At 40.1% G+C, this 25,218-nt stretch overlaps 1 protein-coding gene across 3 annotated transcripts in view; it reads right to left on the bottom strand.

Moving 5' to 3' along the window:
* Positions 1 to 2,874: 2,874 nt before the first annotated feature.
* Zyg11b (zyg-11 family member B, cell cycle regulator) overlaps positions 2,875 to 25,218 on the bottom strand; it is an 84,427-nt gene continuing 62,083 nt past the window's right edge. For 2 of the 3 annotated variants that reach the window (XM_063236506.1, XM_063236504.1), the window contains 7 exons: positions 25,146 to 25,196; positions 19,174 to 19,335; positions 19,014 to 19,061; positions 12,949 to 13,146; positions 12,764 to 12,816; positions 11,645 to 11,742; positions 2,875 to 9,024 (listed from right to left, as the gene is read on the bottom strand). In XM_063236506.1, the coding sequence (XP_063092576.1) occupies positions 8,834 to 9,024; positions 11,645 to 11,742; positions 12,764 to 12,816; positions 12,949 to 13,146; positions 19,014 to 19,061; positions 19,174 to 19,335; positions 25,146 to 25,196 (801 nt within the window). In that variant the 3' untranslated portion in view covers positions 2,875 to 8,833. The remainder of the gene's footprint in view (positions 9,025 to 11,644; positions 11,743 to 12,763; positions 12,817 to 12,948; positions 13,147 to 19,013; positions 19,062 to 19,173; positions 19,336 to 25,145; positions 25,197 to 25,218) is intronic. The other variant, XM_063236505.1, reaches the window with a different exon arrangement.

Genomic DNA, 25,218 nt, shown 5'->3' with positions numbered 1-25,218 from the left:
GCCCGCCCGGACAGACGCGCGCAGGCGCCCTGGGCTCCGGCCGCAGACCCCGCCCCCGGCCCCGCCCCCCCGCCCCCGCCTGCCCAAGCGGCCCCCCGCGCTGACCTCCCGGCGGCGTCCAGCTGCTCCCTGGACTACTGCGCTCAACCCCACACCCACCGCGAGAGGCCCGTGTAGCGCGTTCCTGTTGCCGGCAGGAACACTTCAGAGGACAAGCTCGTTGGCCTTGCAGAATTGAATACTGTATATATTTTAAATGCTTCCAGAACACAGCTCGCTTTCCACCCCCAGTCCGCCCCCCACACCATTTCTTTTTTAATTTCTGCCCTGGGAATTGAACCCAGGACCTCACAAGTGTTCCTGCTACTGAGCCACACCCTCAGCCCATTTTATTTGTTCATTCTGAAACAGGATCTTACCAGATTGTCCAGCTGACCTTGAGTATGTGGACTCCTGCGTCAGCCTTCCGAGTAGCTGACATTACAGGTGTGTGCCACCCAGCCCTTCTACCTCACTGGCTGCCTCTTTTATCCTGATTCTTCCTTTCCCAGACTTCAAACATTCGTACACCCCCGGACTGGGTACTTGAATACTCTCCCTAAACCATGCAGATTGGCCGGGGATTTGCTGTCCTCCCAGAGTGCTGGGATGAGAATGTGCTACACGCACAGCTAATAGTTAGCTTCAAGATTTAGCTGAGTAAATACAAAGAGAGGACTTGCTGAATGTATTTCTGGGCAACATTGGAATCCTAAGTCATCATTGGAATCTATTGGATACCTAGTGGTGTTTTAAATTATAGGTCCCTTACCATAGCACTTGACAGAAGATGCAAATCGATTAAAAATCCTAAACTACAGTTTATCTGCTATGGAACTATTTATTATCTATTTATTTACTTGAGGTACCAGAAATTGAACCCAGGGCTTTCCCACTGAGCAACATCACCAGTGGTTTGGTTCTGTTTTGTTTTTTCCTTAAAACAGGATCTTGCTAAATCCTCTACTGCCTAGGCTAGCTTTGAACTTTCAGTCTTTCTGCTTCAGCCTGCCCAGAGTGCTGGGCTTAAAAGTGATTAAAATGAACAGCAGAGCCAGGCGTGCTGGAGCACGCCTGGAATCCAGCACTGAGCTAGAGGATCCCTGCAAGTTTGAGACCAGCCTGGGCCACAAAGTGAGCTCAAGGCCAGCCTGAACTGGATAGCGAGATCCCGTCTCAAAAAGACAAAAGAAAGAAAATGTGAAATAGATAAAAAGAGTAAGGAGAAGACCTTCTCTGGAAAACACGTAAGTTGCTCACCATAACAAAACTACAAGTGGTAAAATAAGAATGAAGACCTTATTTTTGGAGGCAGGGCTAGGCTTTGCACCCAGGGCCTACAACTAGCTGAAGCCTCTCACAGGGCTTTGCCCTCACCCTCAATTATTTTAAGTGATATTATGTATAACAGCTCAACAAATCGTTTGGTTAAATATTAGCCAAAGAAATTTACCTTCAACTATAATCCCAGGAGAGGCTAGCAAGGAGGATTGCTGCAAATTCAAAACCAATCTTCACTACAAAGCAAATTCAAGGCCAGCCTGAACTGCATAGCAAAGAGAATTGCATAGCAAAGGTCCCTCAAAGAGACAAAAAATAAAATAAAATAAAACTTCCTCTTTATGTATGGTCCATAATAATACATTACTATTGAGTGATTTACAGACAATATAAAGAAAAATAAAAGTTATAACACCTGTAATTGCAGCACTTGGGAGGCTGAGGCAGGAGTATTGCTACAAGTTCAAGACCAGCCTGGACTACAGTGAGTTCAAGGCATGAACTGCAGTGAGACTGTCTCAAAAACAAACAAAACAAAACAATAAAATAACATTTAGAAACCCTACAGCCACCCTCACACACCTAGTGGAGTATTTTTGTAGTGACTTGTTTTGAAGACAGGGTCTCCCTACGGAGCCAAGGCCAGTGTTAAAGCCATTCTGTGACTTACCACCTCCAGAAGCTCCTGCTCAGCCTCTCCAGTGTTGGCAGCAGACACCCCAAATCCTGGGGTTACAGCCCTGCACCACCACGCCCAGCTTTTGAGACAGCTTCTCACTATGTAATTCAGACTGGCCTGAAACTTGCAGTGACCCTCCTGCCCCTGCCTCTTGAGTGCTGGGCGCCACCAAGCCTGGCATGCCCCACTGTAGCGACCATTTACCAGGTCTCTAGGACCTACAGAGTAAGGCCGTATACATTCTTTCCTGCAGCATTCATTTGCTGCTGAATTGTGTACCGTCTGAGATCTCAGAAATCTCAGGCTACCATGCTAGAACATGGTGAGGTGGGGCCCGCTGTGTTGGAAACTTGGAGCTGAGAACTGAATTGTAGTGTGGTCTGTCACTAAATTGCTGTGATGTGAGCACTTATCTTACCTATTGTTTTTAACTGTAAAATGAAAGTTCAGGAAGTAAAATCACATGTACCTTTTGGGGGAGGGGACAGTCCCCTTGACTAAATGCATTTAAATAACATGCATTACTCCAGCTAATTATCTATTTGAGTGAATGTCAACCCAGGTATCTTCTCCAAGAAATCTTAAACTGTCTCCTAGGTGTGCAGTCTGTGGGCTAACATTTCTCTTCTTACTGAACATGTATTCTTCTCCATTAAATTCCCTGGATTTATAAATTAAATATGCTCTGACAATTACATGGTCCCCAGCAGGTACTTAATGAAATGAATGAATGCTGTCCCTGTACTACAAACTTGTCCAGGAAACTACAGGCCTTTTCCAGAAAGCAACTATTACAAGGTGATCCCTGAGCAATCTGAAGCTTTCCTTAATACTGAGCTTTAAAGCAAATGTCCAGAATGAACACAGACAGACACTTTTACATAAAATTTATACCATTTATTTAGGCAAAAACCAAAAAAATTCCAAAACAAAATTTTGTACACACAACATTAATACTTAAGTGATGTCCTGATTTAAAATATAGCATGATTCAGATACAGAATACTCCCATTATCTGGCCCATAGGAGAACAGTGCTTGCTGTCCAGGTAACTGAGAGTCTTAAAATGTATGTACATTAAACTTTCCAATGAATTTTTCATATTCGTTGAAAGGCGTTCAGCTCTTCCATCAGAATTCAAGCAAAAGATTGCTTTTCTCACACTCACCACTCAGAATTTTACAGAGAATCCTACAAAGGTCAGATTTAAACTTGTTTTTTATACTTGTTAATGTGAGAGTGTAAGTCTTTACATAACATCCTGTTTTTGGAGGGAAAATGCTCTCAAGATTTCCTTTTATGATGGTATCCTTAGCTTTCAGTAGCTAAAGTAATTTCTTGCTTTAAAGCTGATTAAAGTAAGAAGGCCAATTTAAACTTTTCCCCAAAGTGAGCCTCATATTAAGCACCCACTATTGGTAAACTAGATGTAGGATTCCTCATAAAATAATTTTGGTAAATTTAGATTTTTAGAATTATATCGGGGGGTTTTTTTGAGAAAGAATCTTTGTTATGTTATCCAGGCAGATCTCAAACCCTTGGGCTCATATACACCCAGAAGAGCTGGGCTACAAACTACAGGAAAGCACCAGCAGCCCAGCTCTGAAGTATTCTCAGGGGTGGGGAGTGTGCTGGGGACTGAACCCAGGGAGCAGCCAGTTCCATCTACCGTGTTTACTTTTGAGACAGGGTCTTACTCAGTTGAACACAGGCTGGTCTCAAAACTACAATCATCCTACCTCAGACTCTGGATGAAATATCCATTTTTTTTTTCTTTTTTAGAAAGAGTCTTGCTGTGTAATTCAAATTGGCCTTGAACTTGCTATGTAGCCCAGGCTGGCCTCCGACTCAGAGGGGATCCTCTTACCTCAACTTCCTGAACGCTAGGATTGCTGGAGTCCACCACCATGCCTGGCCTGGAGGGATTATTTTTAATGGTCATTTGTCTGGTTATAAAGTTAGGCTGTGCTGTTTAAAAGAGGTTTACTTCATTCAGAATGAAAAACAGCATTTAGAACTACATAAGTCATATAAAAAAGTGTGTGATGGTGAACAGGCTAAAAGGCTTCTGTTAACAATGAATATGGTGTTTTACCTTAAGCTTTGGAATCCAAAGCACTATATCATGCAAAGTCTATGAAATACTTAGGATAAAACAATCACTCATTTAAAGCCCAATTAGCAGATTTTCCAATCATACTATTTTCATTACTGGATGAAGGTTAGTTTTGCTTTATTCCTAAAGTAAACACTTCGTTAAATTAACACTGAAATTAAAAATGTCAACAAAATACTAAACATCTTATATACACAAACTCATCTGAAATTGGACTTCACAGGGAAATCTACAGTTTGTAAACCTCTCTGAAAGGTCAGAGAATTGTTCAGCAGCCCCTCCCAATACAAAGTCCCCAAATAAACAGCATACAGGTAACTTTAGAAAAGGCATCAGTGACAGTGTGACACTGCCTGTAACTCGTACCTTCAGTTTAATAATACTGCTTATACCGTGATTAAAGCTGTACAGTAACTGGTGATGTAAACGTACCAGTAAGAGGGCAGGAGAAAGGAATGTCTCACCATCCACAGAACGGGAAGTTCTTGCTACTTCTGTTCAGTCTGGGTACTGCTGTACATTTTTCCATATGAGACTAATGCATTCGACTTTCTTTTCTTTTTTGGGAGGATAAGGCATTTTAAAACAATAAACCAAACTTATAGTTCATTAATCTAATTTACCCTAATTTAGCACATAAATTATTTTCATTCAAAATGTGCTCAAAGGTGACAGAAGATGGCCTAATGTTATCGTAATACATGGCATGATTTAAAAAGTACAGCCAGGGACAGGGATGTAGCTCAGTGGCACAATGCCTGCCTGGCAAGTGAGAGGTTGAGAGTTCGATTCCCCTGGTACCAAAAAAAAAAAAAGTACAGTCAAATTAAAGTGACTAGGTAAGAGCTGGGGATTTAACTCAGCGGTGTAAGCACCTGCCTGACAAGCACGAGCTCGTGAGTTCAATCCCTGGCACCAAAATAAAATAAAATAGAAAAATAAAATAGCTAGGGAGAAAAGAGGCAGCATGAAAAGACTTACTTGTAAGAGCAACTTTGTAAACTGGATATAGAGGACTAACAGTTATTAAACATAAATATCTAATTCTTTGAAAGTCTGCAAATACAAGACTCCATTAGGCAAATTCCCATAGCAGTCTCACACTCACTGTACTCTTCCCGAAGTTTGTTAGCACTACTAAACTGCATTCCTGTCCTGAAGCAATGGTAAACTGTGGGTCTGGTACAGTTTTGAAAAGTCTTCACCTAGGAGAAGTGCTGTGGTGGTTTACCTGCCACTGTAGGAGGCTGAGGCATGAGGGTTGCACATGAGCAGCTTAGTGACAGCAAGACCCTGTCTCAAAATAAAAATGATTTTTGAAAAAGGGCTAAGATGAAAGGAAAAGGGTATAGCTCTGTGCAAAGTATCTAGTACCTGATAGGAAAAAAATCTGCAACTAAAAAAATGGGCATGGTGGCTCCAGTCATCTCAGCATTCAGGAAGGCTGAGACAGAGATCATGATTCAAGGTCAGCCTGAGCTACACAGCAAGTTCAAGGCCAGTGTGGGACAGAGCAAGAGCCTGTCCCCCCAAAACGGAAAACTTCAACTAAGTCCTTGGCTACAGGGTCAACTAACCCTCAGTTAATACTTGATTTATTCTTCTTTTTAAACTGCAAACAGAAAAGTGTGTGTGTGTGTGTGTGAGGAAGCCCATAACTCTTTTTTTTTGGTGCTAAGAATTGGACCCAGGGTCATGGCACTGAGCTAAGCTAACCTCTCAACCCAAAAGAAAACAGTATTTTTTAGGTACAAAGGCCATAGAAAAACTTACTTGCTGCAAACAATAAAATGCCATAATTATATTTGTTCTGCTGTGTTATACTCAATGATACCAACACATAGCACTATAACCTAAAACATGTTTTTCTCTTTGTTTTGTTTTGTTGGTTTTTTGAGACAGGGTCTCAGTTTGCAGTCCAGGCTGGTTTTAAACTATGCAGCTCAGGCTGATCTCAAACTCATAGCACTCCTCCTGCCTCAGCCTCCCAAATGCTGGGATTACAGGCATGCACCACCACGCCCTCTCTGCCTCCCCCCCCCCTTCTTTCCTTTCTTCCTTCCTTCTTTCATGTGTATTGCTAGGGACTAAGCCCAGGGCTTTGTGCATCCATTTCTTAATATATCCATAACTTGCTGTTCCCTATGGACTAACCTATTGATTTATTTTTAAAAATATCTAAATATCTGAGCATACCAATGACTTGAGCAATGAGTGGTTTAACCTTAAGTCTAAACTGTGTTTGGCACCTCAAAGTCACTGAAAGGTAAGTCACGACTCCAGTGACTGGAGGCCCCAAGTATGTTACACTCCACTTTACAATTCTAAATGTAGAGACTTGGGCAATTATACCTCATCCTTTCATTACATTCATCCACTATATTTCACCCAAATTCAAGACCTCACAGACAATTCTGTGCCTTAATTATACAAACAATCTTAAGAACCCTCCTAACCACAAAGGCACTAAAACTTACATATTCCGGATATGGTCAATTATTTTACATTTAAGACTCAGACGTTAACACGTACACTTAAGACTCAGTATCTGGCTGCTACTGATACTCAAAATAGTAAATTTAAACATTTTTGAGTCTTCATCTATCCAGAAGTTTCTCCAAATAAAGTGGGTATCTGCCGTTTTCTGTATATTTTTAGTCATTTCTAAAAATAACTTTTGCCAGGCGTGGAGTACATGCCTGTAACTCCAGCACTTTTGAAGGCAGAGGCAGGAGGATCTCCCTGAGTTTGAGGCCAGCCTGGGCTACATAGTGAGACCCTGTCTCAAAAACCAAAGAAGAAAACAAAACAAAATTTTAAAGACAAGAATCTAGCAGTAGTGTGTAGACAACATACATTTTTGTCTTGAATGGTATAAAATAAAAACTTGAAGCCAAACTTCTCAAACAGACTTTCCCTTAATTATTCTAGAAAAACTTGAAAATGGCCAACCTCACTAGCAATTTTCAAGCTATTGTGGACCATCCTATTTTCTGAATTTTGCCTTAGACATTAAAGTTAAGGGAAAAAAAGACAAACAGAATTTTGTACCTCCTCTGAGGTACCTCCTCCTTCGTCTGTGAAAATGCAGCTTCCCAAAATTCCTTACACTGAGGAATTTTAACACAGCTTTTAATGGTTTCACATATCTGCTTTCTTTTAGTTTAATTTAGTTTTTGTCTCCATAAAGGTACACCAAAAATTCAAGTCCATGTAGTTTAACTGTAGTATGGAACAAGTGTTAAAAATGCCATCAATGCACTAACACGCCAGCTCTTTTCTGAAGGGTCCTCTGACAGCCAGGTCTATCACACTTCTAGAGAACCATTATCATTTTAACGTCCCATTTAAAAAAATTGCTACTGAAACTATTTTGGCTATGAAGAAAATACAATCAACTGAGATTGCAGATTAACCTTATTAATAAAATAAATTTTAAATGGATTATTTTTTGGAGATTTGCTGCCTCTCCAGTGCAGTTATTGATATTATCGTATTTTATTTTTTACTATATTGTATCAAATATCTTAAAGGAAAGGCAATTGTCTAAAAAATAATCCATCAAAAATATTTCCCTTTATCTACTGTAACTGGAATTGTTACATCTAATCATTCAACAATGGTCTTTTCTTTCATTTTTGGCAGTGAGATGTGGACATCTTTTTACAACATGAATAAATTAAGAAGATAAACATATTTGGAAAAAAATTAACTTTTTTCTTTCTCAGTGCTGTGTCTGAACTCAGGGCTGTATGTGCTAAGCACACACCTGACCTCTGAGTGACAACTCCAACCCAAATTTAACTTTCTGTGCAAACCTTACTGTTGTCATTTGTGTTTTCACTGAGCAAGTTAATACCATGAGTAGTCTCAATCCCACAGAAATAGCTTTAAAATAGCAGGAAAAGGATAGCTACTTTTAACCAAAGATGATTTTTTAAAATTTTACATTTTCAGAATACTGTGACAGAGAATTAGACAGACTTGAACCCAGAGTGCTGTAATAATTAATGGTGTGATGATTGGGAAATATTTCTAGAGGACAACCCACAATCTTTACAGGAAGTACTAGACCATGTTTCCAGTCATAAATACAGAGAACAAGCCTGCCCCCAAAGAGGTGGGCTCCAGAAGGGCAGCTGTCCTCTTTTAGAACCATACCATGACAGTGATCCTCAATTCCCGAACTCCATCCTCCCCCAATTGTTTTTCTTCCCACTGTATTTTTCTGTCAGCCACCCAGGCTCCACAGGGTGGTGGGCTTCTGTGCCGACACAGCGCGGGTTTCCCTTCTCTCACACTAAGAAGGGTGTGTTCTAAAAGATATGCAGAGGATAAAAGCATTTTACACAGAAGCGGTAGAAACTTCACAACTGAAACAGTGCCAGAAACAGGGCAACAACTCGTCAGAGCCCACAAATTGACTGGAAGGGACTTCGAGATCAGAAAAGTCTGGCCTAAGGGTTCGTGCAAACTTTATCAGAAAACTGTAGCATCTCAAGCACAGGTAAATTCAAACACTGAAAGATGTGGAAAATCTCCTAAAAGGGAATGATAGAGACCTTTCTTGCCTCATAAGTTAAAAATCACAAGACAAATTAGACTGTTCACATGGGCAGTACTGTACATTATTAATCCCAAATTGATCTTAAGATAGTCTAAGTGGACCAATCACAAAAAGGATCCTGGTGACTCAATTATCCAATCACCTATGACTATCAATTTAATCTAGCCTGGGGCTGCTTCTTACAGGGAGGTGGCCTCCCATGACGCACAATATGTTTCTCTAAGCTGTCCAGAATTGCCACAGCAATCTGCTGGACATGAGGGTCAGTCTGTTCATGTTCTTTGATGTTATATAAGTGTTGCAATCCTCCTTCTTCAATCAGCATGCTGCAGTACCTTGAAGCTGAAAGAAAGTAAGAGAAATAAACTGATAAGAGCCATTTATCACAAACTAATGGTCAATATTAAATGGAGAGAAGCTGAGTTCCCATTAAATCAGGAACAAGGCAGGGATGTCTGCTGTCACCATTCATAAAATATCACCAGAGCAAGCAGGCAAGAAAAGAAATGGCACAGATATATACACAGAAACAAGAAATCAAAGATGATATGATACTCTACATATAAGACCCAGGAATTCCACCAAAAGACTCCTAGAATTAATAACCAAATTCAGTAGCATTCCTGTACACCAACAATAAACTCACTGACAAAGAAATTAGAGAAATAATACCTTTCTCAGTTTCAAGAAAAATTAAACATTTAGGAATCAAGCTAACTGAGAAAGAAAAGACCTTACAGTGAAAACTACAGGTACTTGGAAAAAGCAAGATCAAGGAGGATATCAGAAATGCAGAGGTACCCCTTTCCTGGATAGGCAGAACCAATACAGTGAAAATGCCCACACTTCCAAAACTGTTGGGGGCCGGGGGTTTAGCTCAGCAGCATAAGTGCCTGCCTCGCAAGCGTGCAGTCATAAGTTCGATCCCTGGTACTGATTAAAAAAAAAAAAAAACAAAAAACTGTTACACAAATTTAAAGTAATCCCAATCAAAATACTACCAGTACTCCTCACAGAAGTAGAGAAAGTAATCCTAAAATTCATATGGAACTAGAAGAGATACAGAATAGCAAAAGTAATCTTAAGCAACAAGGGTAAGGCAAGAAGCATTATAATCATAGACTTCAAGTTATACTACAAAGCTACAGTGATTTAAAAAAAAAAAACCCTGCATGGTATTGGGGGGAAAAAAACATGGATCAATGGGACAGAATAGAGAATCCAGAAATAACTCCAGACACTTAGCTACCTGATATTTGACAAGGGAGCCAAAAATTTACTCAGAAGGAAGGAAGGGCGGCCTCTTTAACAACCAGTTCTGGGAAAACTGGCTATCCATATGCAGAAGATTGAACCTAGACCTGTATCTCTCATCAAGTAATAAACTAAAATAAAAATGGATCACAGATCTAAACGTGAAAACAGAAACCTTTATCTGCTAGAAATAAAATAGGTAAAACTCTTGAAATCATAGGAATAGGCAAGGACTTTTTTTTTTTTTAACAGAACCCCGGTAACACAAGAAATAGTACCAAGAATCAACAAATGGATCATATCAAATTAAAAAGTTCTGGACAACAGGGCTGGGGATTTAGCTCAGCGGCATAAACGCCTGCCTTGCAAGCAGGCAGTCATGAGTTCGATCCCTGGTACCAATAAAGAGACAAAAAAAAAAAAAAAAAGTTCTGGACAACAAAGGAAACAACATAGTAAAGAGCCAGAATGGGGAAAAAAATGTGCCTAATGTATTTATTTACCGAGCAGCTTGATCATATCAAGACTCATGTTCAAGTTTTTTAGGACTGGCCTGAAGTAGCTAATATTATAGGACTATAATTTAATTTTTTAAATTAAAAAAACCAAACACAGGGCCTTGAACACAGGGCCTTGACTCTGAGCTACATCCCCAGCTCCTTTTGTATTTTTTAATACAAGCTTTGAATACTCCTGCCTCAGCCTCCCAAAATTAGAAGCATGTGCAACCACACCCAGCCTGCAGCTCGTTTCTTTTGTTTTTTGAGATGGGGTCTTCAGGCTCCCAAGTAGCTGGGATGACAGGTGTATGCACCACCCTCAACTCTACTACATGTTCTGTACTTAAAATCACATGAAAATATTCCTTTATATGGATACTTCAGTGATATTTTCCATTTCTCTATAGCTGGCCCTCTATTTGGGGTTATTTGCTGTCATAAATAACGTTTGAATGGATATTCATGTAAATACAAGCTTTTGCACGTAATTTTTAGAATATTTTTTGTAGGGCTGGGAATCAAACCCAGAACATGTGCTAGCTAGGCATGTTCACTGCTACTAAGCTATATCCCTGGTCCTGTTTGGTTTTGTTTTCCTCCAGTGCTGGGGATTGAATCTAGGGTTTTGGGCAGGCTAGGTAAGTACTGTGCCACTAAGCTACGCCCCCAGCCCGTCACTACAAGCTCTGAATCTTTAAATTCTGTGATTTAAAGCAAGGTACGGTAGCAGACAAAGGCTGAGGCAGAAGGGTTGTAAGTTCAAGGCCAGCCTCAGCTACATAACAAGTTCAAGGCAAGACTAGACTATGTAGTAAAGTCCTTTTTCTCACAAAATAAGCCAAGCATTGGGCTGGGGATTTAGTTCAACAGCACAAGCACTTGCCTGGCCGGCTCAGTTTGATTCCCAGTACCAAAAAAAAAAAAAAAAAAAAAAAAAAAAAAAAAAAGCCAAGCAAGCAACCAACTAAAGAACTAAATACAATTTTAAATTTCATGATGTTTGGGCTGTGATCTTATTCACTGCTGTCATTCAGCATTGCCAAACTTCTTCTAAAAGAATACATTTAGTTTGTAACCTGTAATTTGCTTACATTATACCTTTAGATATCTTTAAAAATTATTGCAAAAGGCAAATTTGAAAGGGCTTTCCTCTAAAAAGAGAATTTTCTTTGAAGAAGAAAAACCATAATTCTGTTTTTGCTACATACGATTCTTGCTGCAGACATGTTGCATGGCCCAAACTGCCCACAGCTGGACGCCTGGTGTTGTAAAACAGCCAAGTAAAGGGAAAAATGGGTTGAAGGACCTACAGATACAAAATTAAAGTGTCAAAGTTACATTTGTTATACAGTATCTTTGTTTTTTAAGACAGGGTTTTGGCTATGTTTTTTAGGCTAGACTTGAACTCACTACTGAACCAGTAGGCCCTCTGATAGATCATTTTACAAAAACTGTTTTCCTTTCAGTTCTAGTTCCTATAACTTCTAGTTCCTGTAATACTGTCATGTTTTTTAGACTTCCATGCATTTATAAACTGCTTTCTCGTCCTCAAATCTCCTGATCCTATTGAATTTTTCAGAATTAGCCAGGCATAGTGGTATGTGCCTATAATCCCAGCACTCAAGAGGCTGAGGCAGGAGGAATACACTGTGTCCAAGGCCAGCTTGGGCTACTGAGTTCAAGGCCATTGCGGACTACATAGTCAGACTCTGTCTTAAAAAACAAAATTAAAAACAAAAAATTCTCAGTGCACAGTTGACTTCTTTGAAAGCATTTAAACATTTTTCAGTATAGCCTTAAGGGCTTTCATGTTTAGTTCTTACATACATCTAGCACAGTGGTCATTTGGCTTCCTTCACTGGACTATAAGATTCTTGTATACAGCACAATGTCTTGGTCATCTTTGAATTTCCTTTTTTTTTTTTTTTTTTTTTCCATCTTTGAATTGCAAGAGCACAGAACAAATCTTTGGGATTTGTAGTCAGTAAGTATTCAACAAAGGAAGGAATGATATGAATTATAGCTGTTATAAAAAAAAGTCCAAATACTTTGCTTATTTTATTGTATAAGATATTAAGGATTGAGCCCAGACTCTCATGCATGTTGGACAAGCCCTCTACACTGGGCCACATGTCAACCCTTTTTATTTTTTACTTTGAAATAAGATCTCACTGAGTTACCCAGGCTGCAACCTTCCTGCCTCAGCCTGCCAGGTAGCTAGGATTATAGGCCTGTACATCACACTCAGCACTAACATCTAATAGGATGATCCTAAGATAAAAAAAAGACTAGGCTACTGGCATATTGCAGATTATTGTGATACTTACCTGTACGCAACCATCTCACACTCTGGAGTTGGCCACTTCAGGATAGCTGAGTGCTAGAAGACACGAGACACAGAGAGAGGGTTACAGCATGTACTTAGCACTATGGTATAACATCAGAAGGCTCTGATAATTGGACCATTATGAGTGTTGTTTGCATTCCTCCAGAAAACACCCAATGATCCTACCAAATCATCCAGAAGAGAATTCCTCTGGCTACGGCTTAGTGTCCAGGCCTGTTCACCTCTGGATATTAAATGGGCGATAATGCCAGCCGCAAAGTAACTCACTTCCACTTCAACACTGTGCAGCAGACTACTGATGTGGTCGATGAAATCCTTCCACATTAATTCAGAATGTAATTCTTGTACTTCGGCTATATTGTTCTGGGGGAAAAAAATTAAAATTAAAGTAATATAAAAACAAATTTAAAAGTTCAAGTAATATGTATAATAAATGGCTAAAAGAATTATATACGGACATAGGATAACCAACCGCCAATACCAGCAGGGGAATCACTGAAAGTGTTCAAGTGAGCACAGTTTTTAGATTGCAATGAAGGAAAATCCAGTGAGAACCTGGTACTTTCGTTGAAAAGGCAGAGATCATAGTTCAGGGTAGCCATGCTTGGGAGGAAAAACAAAGAATACTAGAAAAGGAAGGGAGAGACAGACAGACAGGTACACACAGATGTTACTATACAAGAAGTCCCCCTAAATATTTGGTTGAGTAATAAGCCAGGAGGTTAGGAAAAGAGCCACCAGAAAGTACACAAAGGAATCTGAAAGTCAGGAAAACCTAGGAATAGTTCACGTTCCCATCAGCAAGAGTGAAGAGATCAAATCATAAACAAAATATTTGACAGAGGTGGCACTATTATGTTAGCCCTTGGGCCAAAGTTGATCTGAAGCCACTTAATAAAACAAACAAGCTTTAAAAAGAAGCCATTTGAAAAAGCCAAGCATGGTGATGCACGCCCCTAATCCCAGCACTTGGGAAGCTGAGGCAGGAGGATTGTTGCAAGTTTGAGACCAACCTGGGCTACAAAGTGAACCCAAGGCCAGCCTGAACTGCATAACAATACTCTTGTCTCAAAAAAAAAAAAGCAACTTGAGGGGTTGGGGGTTTAGCTCAGTGGCATAAGTAGCTGCTTGGCAAACGTGAGGTCGTGAGTTTGATTCCCAGCACCAAAAAAAAAGCAACTTGATGTGCAAGTAACTTAACAGTATGCCGGAACAAAGAGTCTTCAGAGGCTAATACTATAAAGCAATCACCAATGTAAACTTCCGAAGGACTGACATCTAATCAAAACTCACAAACAAGAAAAAATCAGAAACAGATGTAGAAATGACAGAAATAATGAAATTAGCAAAGATTTTGAACAGTTATTATAAGTATGATCCAGGATAAAATAAAACACAAACATAAGGAGAAAAAAATAAGGATCTAAAAAGACCTCAACAAAGTGCAGCAGTGCACCCCTATAACCGCACATTTGAGAGGCTGAGACAGGAGAATCTCAAATTTGAGGCCAGTCTCTACAGACAGAAGTCTTATCTACAAACAAAATCCTGAAATGTAACTTCTAGAGTTATCTGACATACACAATATACTGGGCATTAATAGAAAACGAGATGGTACAGAAAAAAATCATTAGTGAAATAAAATAGAAAACAGCCAAACCAAAGTACAAAAAGTAAAAAAAACTGGAGAGAAAATTAATAAAGGACTTCGGTGATGTGAAACACATTACTGAGCAATTTAACATACTTGTAATTGCAGGTCTAGAAAGAAATGTGCTAAGAGGATATGAGAGAAGATTTGAAGAAATAAGAAATGTCTCCAATCTGATGGAAATTACAAACCCTAAAGATTTAAAAGGAAAAAAATGTCCACTTAAGATTTTAAAAGACACATAGGGCTGGGGATTTAGCTCTGTGGCGTAAGTGCCTGCCTTGCAAGCTGGCAGTCGTGAGTTCGATCCCCGGTACCGATAAAAAGGAAAAAGACAAAAAAAAAAAAAAAAAAAAAAAAAGGATTTTAAAAGACACCTAAAAATCTATTTAAAAATGAAAAAAAAAAAAAAAAAAAAAAAGACAGACACAGTGGCTTATTATCCTAGCACTTGGAAGGCTGAGGCAAAATGATTGCCTCAAATTTGAGACCACTGTTCAAGGACAACCTGAACTGTACAGTGAGACTCTGTCTAAGAGTTTAAAATAAAAGATTTTTCCACACAAACCAAACCAGAGTAAAGTGCATGGCCATTATACCTTCAGAATAAGAAATGTGAAAAGAGGCTGGGATACAGCTCAGAGGTACAGTGGCTGCCTCACTTGAAAAAAGTTTTTGTGTTAAATCCCCCTTATTAGAGAGAGATGGAGAGAAGAGAGAGGAGAGAGAGACAGAGAGAGACAGAGACAGACAGGCAGAGACAGAGAGAAACATAAAACAACTGAGTATGGTGGTGCACCCCTCTAATCCCAGCATCAGGAGGGTGAGGAAGGAGGACTGCTGTGAATTCAAGGCCAGTTTGGGTTACACAGTGAGACCTAACTCCAACCAGAACCTGCCTGAAACTAACTCCAACACTTCTGCCTGAAACCACTGGAAACAAACAAACATGAAACAACAGGAGCAAAGAACGGAGCCTTGCGAGGCTGTGCATGAGGGGTAAAGCCCTGAAGCAGAGCTCTGTGGTCTCAGGGAACAGAGGAAATGGAACTGGGAGTCCAGAGCTACGGCAGCCTACTGGACAGAGTACCAGAACAAAGAGTGATGCAGACGGAGAGTTTAGGACTCAAGAGTGTGGCACACTGGGCATGGCCAGCTGGTTGAGCAAAAGGTTGTAATCCGTCAATCAAGAAATTCAGGCTGGATTTGCAGAAAAATAGTTTCCAAATTTTGCTCCTGAAACAAATGAGAAAATGCTACCTTCAACTGTTCTGGCCCAAGATCAAGCAGGTTTCAGGACAGCCTACGCCAAATGTCAGCCTGAGGTTACAAATGGACGCTGCATTCACCTTGCTGCCACTGGACATCGTGCAGGGGCTGCCACCCTGAAAAGCCTGTTTCTTTAACCCATTTTAATTGGCCCAAACCCACTCTCAAGAGCATCCTCCTTCTCCTACGGTTAATAAATATAAAGCCTCTAGCTTTTGCACATGTTAGTCCAATTGTTTGTTCAGGACAACAAAAACCTAGAAAAAATTCTCTAGGAGGCCACAGCATTATAGGCTGCCAGTACCGAGAGTACAGGGCAGTCAGTATATGAGCTTGGGCAAATTATTACAGGGCAGGAAAAGAACCATCAAAAAAGAATCAGGGAGCTGGGCCTGGTGAGCCACACCAGTCGTCCCCGCTACTCAGGAAGCTGAGGTAAGAGGATCTTTTGAGCCCACAAGTGTAGTAAGACCACAGTGGGCAACATAATATGATCCTGTCTCAAAAAAAAGGCCACATTTCAGTAGTAGAGAATAATTAGCCCAAGCTTAATCATTACTGTGGGATCTAATAAACTATATATCAAAACCCAAAATGGTCAAACTTTTTAAAAGTAAATTAACTGTACCTCAGAACAAAATTTAATAATATGTATAGGAAAATAAAAATATGTAGTAAGGTAAAATTCACGATGACTTGCATCCAACCAAAAACTGCCATGCAGACTGGGCCAAGTGTTGCATGATTGTAATCCCAGCACTGGGGAGGCCGAGGCAGGAGGACTGCCATGAGTTTGAGGCCACCTTGGGCTACATGATGAGCTGAAGATCAGCCCAAACTACATGAGACCCTGCCTCAAAAACAAAACAAAACAACAACAAAAACCTTATATTCAGAATGCAGTAAAACATTTGTAAATCATATTCAGAACAGAGAACCCTTAAAACTTCAGAAACAGATAAAAAAGGGCTGAACAGATATTTTTCCAAAAAAAAGTCTATGAATGGCCAATAAATATGTAAGAAGATCCTCAGTTTCATTAATTCTTTGTCACAAAAAGACAAATACTGATGATTCCACTTATATAAGGCAGTTAGCATAGTCAAAAATCTCAGGTAGGAAACAGAATTGTTACCAGAGCCCTAGAGGGTGTGAAGTGGGTGGGACTACCCAATGGATGAAGGCTACTGGGGATGAACGTGGTGAGTGGTGGCAAAACATTAATGCATTTACTGTCATCAAAAAGCCCCTCCTTACTAAAAAGCAGAAATTATCAAACTGGATTTAAAAATGAGACACAAAGTATACACCGTCTATAAGAAACATACTTTATGTTTGGATCAAATCCAACGTCTCATGTATGCTAAGCAAGTACTAAACCCTTGGCCAGGTTAGAGTAATATTAATTATGACTCTACAAATGGTATAGAGTTTTAAAATTATTTTCTCCATCACAATTGGCTTTATGTATGATTCTAGAATCCCACAGCAATCTGGACCCAAAATGTTACCAAATGCTCTCCAGAATCTTAAACCTTTAAAATGTATTTTGCAATGCTTCATTAATTATAATGAACATGTATTCTTTTTAGTATATGTACTACCAAAGTGAACACAACATGTATTCTTTTACAAATTAAAAAAAAAAAAAAACACTCTTGGGGTGCTGAGAATTGAACCTGGGATTTGTGCACATGCTAATGAGCACATGCTGTATCGCTCAGCTATACTCCCAGGTCCAAAAACTATCTGCAAAGCTCTGTCCTTCAAATAAACTTCCTCCTCTTCCCTCCCCCTCCTTTTCATTTGTGTTTTTTTGAGACAGAGTCACACTCACCACCTAGCACAGGCTGGCCTCAAACTCACAAGACTCTTGCCTTCACCTCCTAAGTGTGGAAGTCATATGTATGCAGCACTGTGTCAAACTAAAAAATAAAAAGGATAGGGATAGATCTCCGTGGTGGAGTGCTTCCCCAGCATGCATAAGGGTCCTACGTTTGAGTCCCAGTTGTGCCAAACAATTTTTTTTCAGACAGGGTGTCACTATGCAGTTCAGGCTGGCCTTGAGCGCACTGTAGCTCAGGCTAGTCTCAAATTTGCAGCAATCCTCCTGCCTCAGCCTCCCAGGTGGTAGGATTACATGTGTGCGCCACCCTAAATAATTTCTTAAATAAAATTCTGTCATTTATTTAATAATTCCTCTATTATCAGATATTTACATTGTTCTCCTTTTTCTACTTTATGTAATAAAAGCTACTAGAAATAGATAGGATCCCCTTAAATGCCAGTCCTCAGCTTTCCCCCAAATTCACCTCCTATCTCACACTCTTGCACATGAAAATAAACACTAACTTACATCTATGCCTCTTATGATCTAATTCTTTAAGATCCCAGGACTGGTGTAAAACGTGTACTACTACTAAGCGCCTGCATGGCAAGCAGGCAGTCGTGAGTTCGGTCCCCGTTACCGATAAAAAGTAAAAAGACAAAAAAAAAAAAAACAAAAAAAAACAAACATTTGATCCTTCATCTTTGCCCCTTAATCCTACAAGTGTACCCTAATCTATATCCAAACTATTAAGGAGTATGTGGTTTGTTGAACAGTGCTTTAAGTAGTAATTTTTAATTCCCAAACATAGCATCCAAGGATACTTGTAAGTTAAGGATATTTTTAATGAAAATTTTTGTAAAAAATATGCTTAAACCAGATGTGGTGGCGCATGCCGGTAATCCCAGCATTCAGGAGGCTGAGGCAAGAGGATCACCACAAATTCAAGATCAACCTAGGCTACAAAGTGAGTTCACAGCTAACCTGAACCATATCTTCCGGCCTCAAAAAAAGACAATAAAACAAAAACCAAACAAACAAAAAACCCTCAGTGTGAAACTTTGCACAATGTGAAAATATAAAGTATGTATTTTTTTTCCTTTTAAAGTATCAAACTCTCAGACTCCCAGGCTGAAGTGACTCTCCAACCTCAGGCTCTGGAGCAGGTAGGATTTCAGCTGTGTGCTACAAGCCAGCCCTTTATTGCTACTTAGCATTTTGTTTTGTCTTGTTCGTTTGTTTGACAGTGTCTTGCTAAGTTGCCCAGGCTGGCCTTGAACTTCCAGTCCTCCTGCCTCAGCCTTCCCAGTAGCTGAGATTATAGATGAACTTCTTATTGCCTGTTTAGTTTGTAATTTAATAACTATAGTGTATTACTCTCCAGTGTCACTTAGTGTTCATAAATACAGCACCAACTTTCACTGTATTCCCGCAGATAGAAAATTACAGCATTCGATTTAACAGGGAATGTTTATGTCTTACCAAAAGTCCTAGAACTTTCTGTTGAATGGATGACTCAGTTGGGAAAGACTGTAAAAGAGAAAGAGAACTTTGTTACTACCCCCCAAAAAGCACATAAGTCAAGGCTTAATTAAGTAAATTGATAAACATCCCAAGTGTAGACCGAAGTTCCCGTTCTAACCTCCAGAACCCGCATGAAGAGCTCTAGACCTTGGTTTTCAATGAAGTGTCTACATGTGGTTGGGGATTCATCTGTGAGGTTCCACAGAGCACTCAGTGTGAACTTCAGCGTAGTATCCACAGAATTTTGATTGGTTTTCTGCTTCACTATTTGAAGAAGTTGCTATAAGGAAAAAAACAGAATTAATTCTTCACTGCTGAATTATTACTATAATTTGTTATTATTAATGACCACATATTTTTAAGGGTCGATCTCATGACTCAAAGCATTTCCCATAAAGGATCTTATAAATATAGCCCCCTAGGGCAGACTTTTCCTTCAATAAGAAAAGTATGTATGGCTGGGGATTTAGCTCAGCGGCATAAGCACCTGCCTTCCAAGCAGGCAGTCGTGAGTTTGATCCCCGGTACTGATAAAAAGGAAAAAGATAAAAAAAAAAAAAAAAGAAGAAGAATAAGGATAGTATGTATGATTTTCATAAATACTGCCACATATTTTGGATCATATCTATCATTTAGTCACCTAAAACAATTGAAGGTGTAGATAAATCATCTTTTTTTTTTTTCTTTTTTTTTTGGTCTTTTTGAGACAGGGTCTCACTGTGCAGTTCAGGCTGGCCTTGAACTCACTTTGTAGCCCAGGCTGGCCTCAAACTTGCCGTAATCCTCCTGTCTCAGCCTCCTGAGTTCGGGGATCACAGGCATGCACCACCACACATGCCCTGGATCAACCACCTTATCAGTCATAGCATAGTACATATTTCAGAACCTGAGATAAAAAAAGGTGGAGCAGGAAAAGAGAAAGTGAAGGAAGCATCAATTAAACATTAGCAATTGGTACCTACACCGGTGATGGTAAACCTTTTAGAGACTGAGTGCCCAAACTGCAACACAAACCCGCTTATCTACCGCAAAGCGCCAATACTGCAATTAACCCTGCATGCCGAGGTTTTAGTGTAGAAAAAGACAATTGTTATCTGATGCTCTGCTGCTGGGTGATGCTGGAGGGACCAGCCTCGAATGATGACAAGGGCCCTTTGTCCTGTGACAGCACGGGAGCTCATGGCTTTGCCACCTGGGTCCTGCACTGTGCACTGCTCTATCCCCATTCTCCAGGGAAGAAAGCTAATCTGAGAAATATTAAGTCATTTAATTACGGTGAACTGAGACAAAGTTTTCCTGAAGGAAAAAAGACGGATGACCAAATGTAATTATAAAGCAATTAAACTTTCTATTATATACAATAACGGCTTTGAAATTCCAATTATAAACTATTTCTATCAGAGTTCTAGTCTAAGAACTTTAAGCTTAAAAGGTAAATGGTTTAAAATCTACATAAAACATCTATAATTTCATTTTTAGATTACATTTTTGGAGGTAAAAGGGAAGTCCTGCTAAAACAGATTCACAAAAATATTAATAAATACTATTACTAAAAGTTACATATGACTAGAAAACTTTTGTGACTATTTTTCCTGGTATCAGCAATTGAATTTACAACCTCACACTTACCAGGCAGGTGCTGTGCTATTAAGCTATAATCCCAGCTTAGAAAATTTTTAAAAGAAACACATACATCTAGGTACCATTATTTAAATCAATAGCATAATGGCTAAGACTGTGGCACTAGAATCAAGTCATCTGAATACACACACACACAAACACGCATACATATATGTGGAACTAATCACACAACCTACTTATCATAACCTACTTGACTATTTTCTCATGTATATACTATGGTTGTCTTTTGTTGTTTCTGTTGTGTTTTTCAGAAAGGGTTTTGCTATGTAGGTCAGATTAACCTTGAACTCACTTTGTTGCCCAGGCTAGCCTCAAACTCAGAGCAATCCTCCTATCTCAGCCTCCCAAGAACAGGAACTACAGACATGTGCCACTACACCCAGATGGGTAGTAATTAAGAATTAAAAAGAAAAACAAAAACTAGTTGGCATGGTGGCACATGCCTATAATGCCAGCACCCTAAGAGGCTGAGGCAAAAGAATTACATGTTTGAATCAAGCCCAGGGAAGTTAGCAAAGTCAGCCTCAAAATAAAAAGGACTGCAGAGATAGTTCAGTGAGAAGGTCCTGGGTCTAATTCACAATACTGCAAAAACCAAGGAATGAACAAACAAAACACTTGGACTGAAGATGCACTTCAATGGTAGATCTGTGCCAGGTTCTGGATTCAATCTCAAGCACCAAATAAACCAAAACAAAACAAAACTTAAATTATTAACATCACTATCATTACTGCTAATTCCTGCTTACACTAAACTTAATCCTCCCACACACAAATTATACAAGTAGCCCACTTCCTTGAAGTCGTTGAATACATCTCCAGTGAAAACACCACATACAGCAAAAAAGAAAAAGGTAGGTAGGTGTGTGTGTGTTTTAAATCAGTACTGGGGATCGAACTCATGACTGCGTGTTTGCAAGGCAGGCGCTTATGCCGCTGAGCTAAATCCCCAGCCCCATGTGTTTTGTTGTTTTTAACAATACTAGAGACTGAACTCAGGGCTTTGCGTGGTCTCGGCAAGTGCTCTACCATTGAGATGTATCTCCCCAGCACTTTTTATTTTTAGACAGGGCCTTGGAGGATTGCCTAGGGTAGCCTCAAACTTTTGCTCCTCCTGGTTTAGCTACCCAAGTAGCTAGGATTACAGGTATGTACCACTGTGCCCATCAAAAAAGTTTTTTTTAAAAAACTAGAATATCATCCCTAAAAAAAAATTAAGTACCATTTCTTCCTTAATCTAACTCAGTATATACTGTATTTAACTACTCAGTATATACTCCTATAATTTATCTTTTTATTTAATCTTTCTAGGAGCTATGTAATGTGACTCACTCAAAATTACACAACTATTAAGAAATAGAGATAAACAAATATGCCAACTCCAGAGATCTCCTCTATTGTACCATACGAGCCCTCCATCTCTTTGTTTATTCTTCTATGATTAGACTTCTGGGCTGCACTAGAACTGTAAGGTCCACATCAGACTGTCTTCTCCAGCCCCAGCCCATTTGCTCCGCAGACGCACTACTTTCTTCCGGGAACGCAGCTCTCATCTAAGTTACCACAGGAAAAGAGATAAGATAGGATACGGGGAGTTTTATAGCTTCTGGGACATCCGGAGACACCCAAAACTTTACACCAGACACTTCAAAGACTCCGCCTAATGAGGTACAAGACTGCCAGAGAACTCTGACCACAGACATTTATTAAAATGTTTCCACCTAGAGTCCCCGTCTTCCATCCCTAAAGAAGGGAGTCTCTTGGCTCACAGCAGTAAATTCCATGCCATGTTGCCTTTACAGAAGCCTGGTGGTCTCTGCTAGTGTCCCTCCTCTTCCCTTGTATGATACGTGTTACAATAACCACATCCATGGAGCTCTTTTCTGCATCATGAGTTTTTATGTCAGGATTTAGAGAGGAATGCCGTGTGCATCCCTAATATCTAAGTAAAGCAGCAGCTTCTGGGCACACTACATATATTTGTCAAATGAATAACTTATTTTCTTATTATATACATAACTTTTAAGTCATGGAGAAAGACAGTTTATTATTTTGACTTTTTCATGTACTTAAGTGTCCAAATACCTTATTTCAGAAAGAAGCTCCTAAATAGACATTTTATCTCCAGTCTCTTCTAAGACACTTTATCTAGATTCCCTTTACAGCTTTTCTATAACTTCAGTTTATTTCCTCAGCTGTTTGTAAGTAGAGTCATGTATATAAGCTATTTAAATTTTCTGTTTTTCTAAAGCATCTAACACAATGCGTATTATAGGCCCTACTTTTTCTTCAGAGTCACAAAAATGTGTAAATAGATTGCAGTGAGCAGCCGAGACTGTAGATGTATCACACATGTGGGGCAGAGCAAGGCCAGTCCTGAGACCAGAGAGGCCTGCTGCAAGTTAAGTAAACAAGCTGTTCCAGCTCCCAAAGCCAGCTGCCCAAACCAGGCAGGCAGGCAAACAAGTTGCTAGGCAGAGGGGTTGAAACTGACATCCTCCTACTGACTGTATAAATAAATGTGCTCTGGTGGTTAAGCAGCCCCTGATCTCCCATCAGGAGAAGGGCTCCTGACCTTTGCCTTCCTCCCCTTTCCTTATTTCCCATCCTCTCACCGTCCTCCCCTCCCCTCCAGCATCCCCCCCTGGAATGTCCAGAGCTGCAGTAGATAAGATCATTTGTTTTGTTTTAGGGTAGCAGGGCTAGAACTCAGGGCCTCAAGCATGCTAGAAACTTTACCCCATCCACCAGAAAGGATCTTACTGTTTATGTTGGCCTCAGTGAAAGTATTTTATCTAAATTCACAAAGTAAGTTTGCAAGTTAAAACATAGGTCACCCAACTCCTACTTCAGAGCTCTTTCTGTTAAGGAATAAAACTGCTTCCATTAAAAGAGATGAGCCAGGTGTAGTGGTATATGCCCGTAACCTTGGCACCCCTGGCTGCTGAGGCAGGAGGATCCCAAGTTCCAGTCTAGCCTGAGAAACTTACCAAGGCCCTGTCTCAAAATAAAAAAAAACTGGAGCTATAACTCAACATAAGAGTGCTGGGTTCAAACCCCAGTACCAAAAAAAATTAAAAATAAAACAGAATATGAGACTGGGATTATCACAGAGACAGAAGAAAAAAAATCCCATGACCTGTCACCCACTGACAGACGGGCATGAGGAAAACAGGAAAACACCCAGGCCTTAACCCAGAAGCTAGCTCAACCCCCTTTAAGAATGGAAACACCAAGATAGGAGTAACTAAGACATTTTTTCATGAATTTTCAGGGACACTGCATTGGCAGCTTTACAACATTCTACTGCAGCCCTGGAGCAATGCCTAGAGTCTCCAGTCCCTGTCCTGACCTGAATCCCTGAGTCCCAGGAAGGGCAACACCTCTGAAGGCAGATCCGGCCTTGCCGAGAGCACCCTCCCCTGGGCCCATGATACATTCTGAGGCTGCCCCTCCGTGCAGCCCTCATCCCCAGGCAGTGAGGATCTCAGAGCAACCTCTGAGGGACCCAATCGAGACAATGATCAACCAGACCCCACTCAGCCCAGCAGTAGCCCCAGGGAAACTTGTCCAGTCCTCTATTAATTTCACTCTCTCAGTGCTCTTTCCCCTTTAGCATCCTTTCTCCTCAAACTGAAATTCTTTCAAACTAAAAGCTTGGCCTGCATTCATTCGCATTCCTTGGCTATGGCCAAAAGACCCACTGTCCAATATTAAATTTGGAAGTATCAAAAAAAAAAAAACTTTTAAAAATATAGAGGATGTCAGGCAATGGTGCTGCATGCCTGTACTCCCAGCACTTGGGAGGCTGAGGCAGGAGGATTACTGAGTATAAGGCCAGCACAAACTACACACTGAGACCCTGTCTCAAAAAGCAAAGTACTGAGGTTTTAGATCAGAGGTAGAGTACTTGCCTAGCAATGCAAAATCCTGAGTGCCCAGCACCACAAAAAAACAAAAAAAAGGAAGAAAGAAAGAGAAAGAAGGGCCAGGTGTGGTAGCACACACCTGTAATGCCAGCACTGTGAGAGACTGAGACAGGAGGATCACTGCAAGTCTGAGGTCAAACTGAACTGTAATGTGGGAACATGTCTCCCCCCACCCCACCCCCCAAAAAAGAAAGAAAGCAGCCAACGAAACAACAAAAATAAAAATCTTTTTTTTTTTTTTTTTTTGGTCTTTTTGATACAGGATCTCTCTATGCAGTTCAGACTGGCCTTGACTCAGGCTGGTCTCAAACTTGCAAATGGTTCTCGTGCCTCAGCCTCCCAAGTGCTGGGTTTGCAGGAGTGTACCATCCTACCCAGTAAAAATAAAAACATTAAAAAAAAAAAAAAAAGGAAAGGAAGAAAAAAATACATATATAGCAATGTAGATAGAGCTAGAAAATATTAACAGCTGAAAATAAAAATATTTATCTAGTAGCCTGCGGAAGAAATACCAACTTACCCTAACGATGAAGAGCTCAGCTCCAAGCTGTGCAGTTTGCTCTGTAGAAAGCTGAAAGAAAGCATAAGACCGA

This window comes from Cavia porcellus, unplaced genomic scaffold (genome assembly GCF_034190915.1).
Source record: "Cavia porcellus strain 051 isolate PalLab524CR breed Dunkin Hartley unplaced genomic scaffold, mCavPor4.1 scaffold_25, whole genome shotgun sequence".
Classification (NCBI taxonomy): domain Eukaryota; kingdom Metazoa; phylum Chordata; class Mammalia; order Rodentia; family Caviidae; genus Cavia; species Cavia porcellus.
This window is presented reverse-complemented; position numbering and strand designations above follow the sequence as displayed.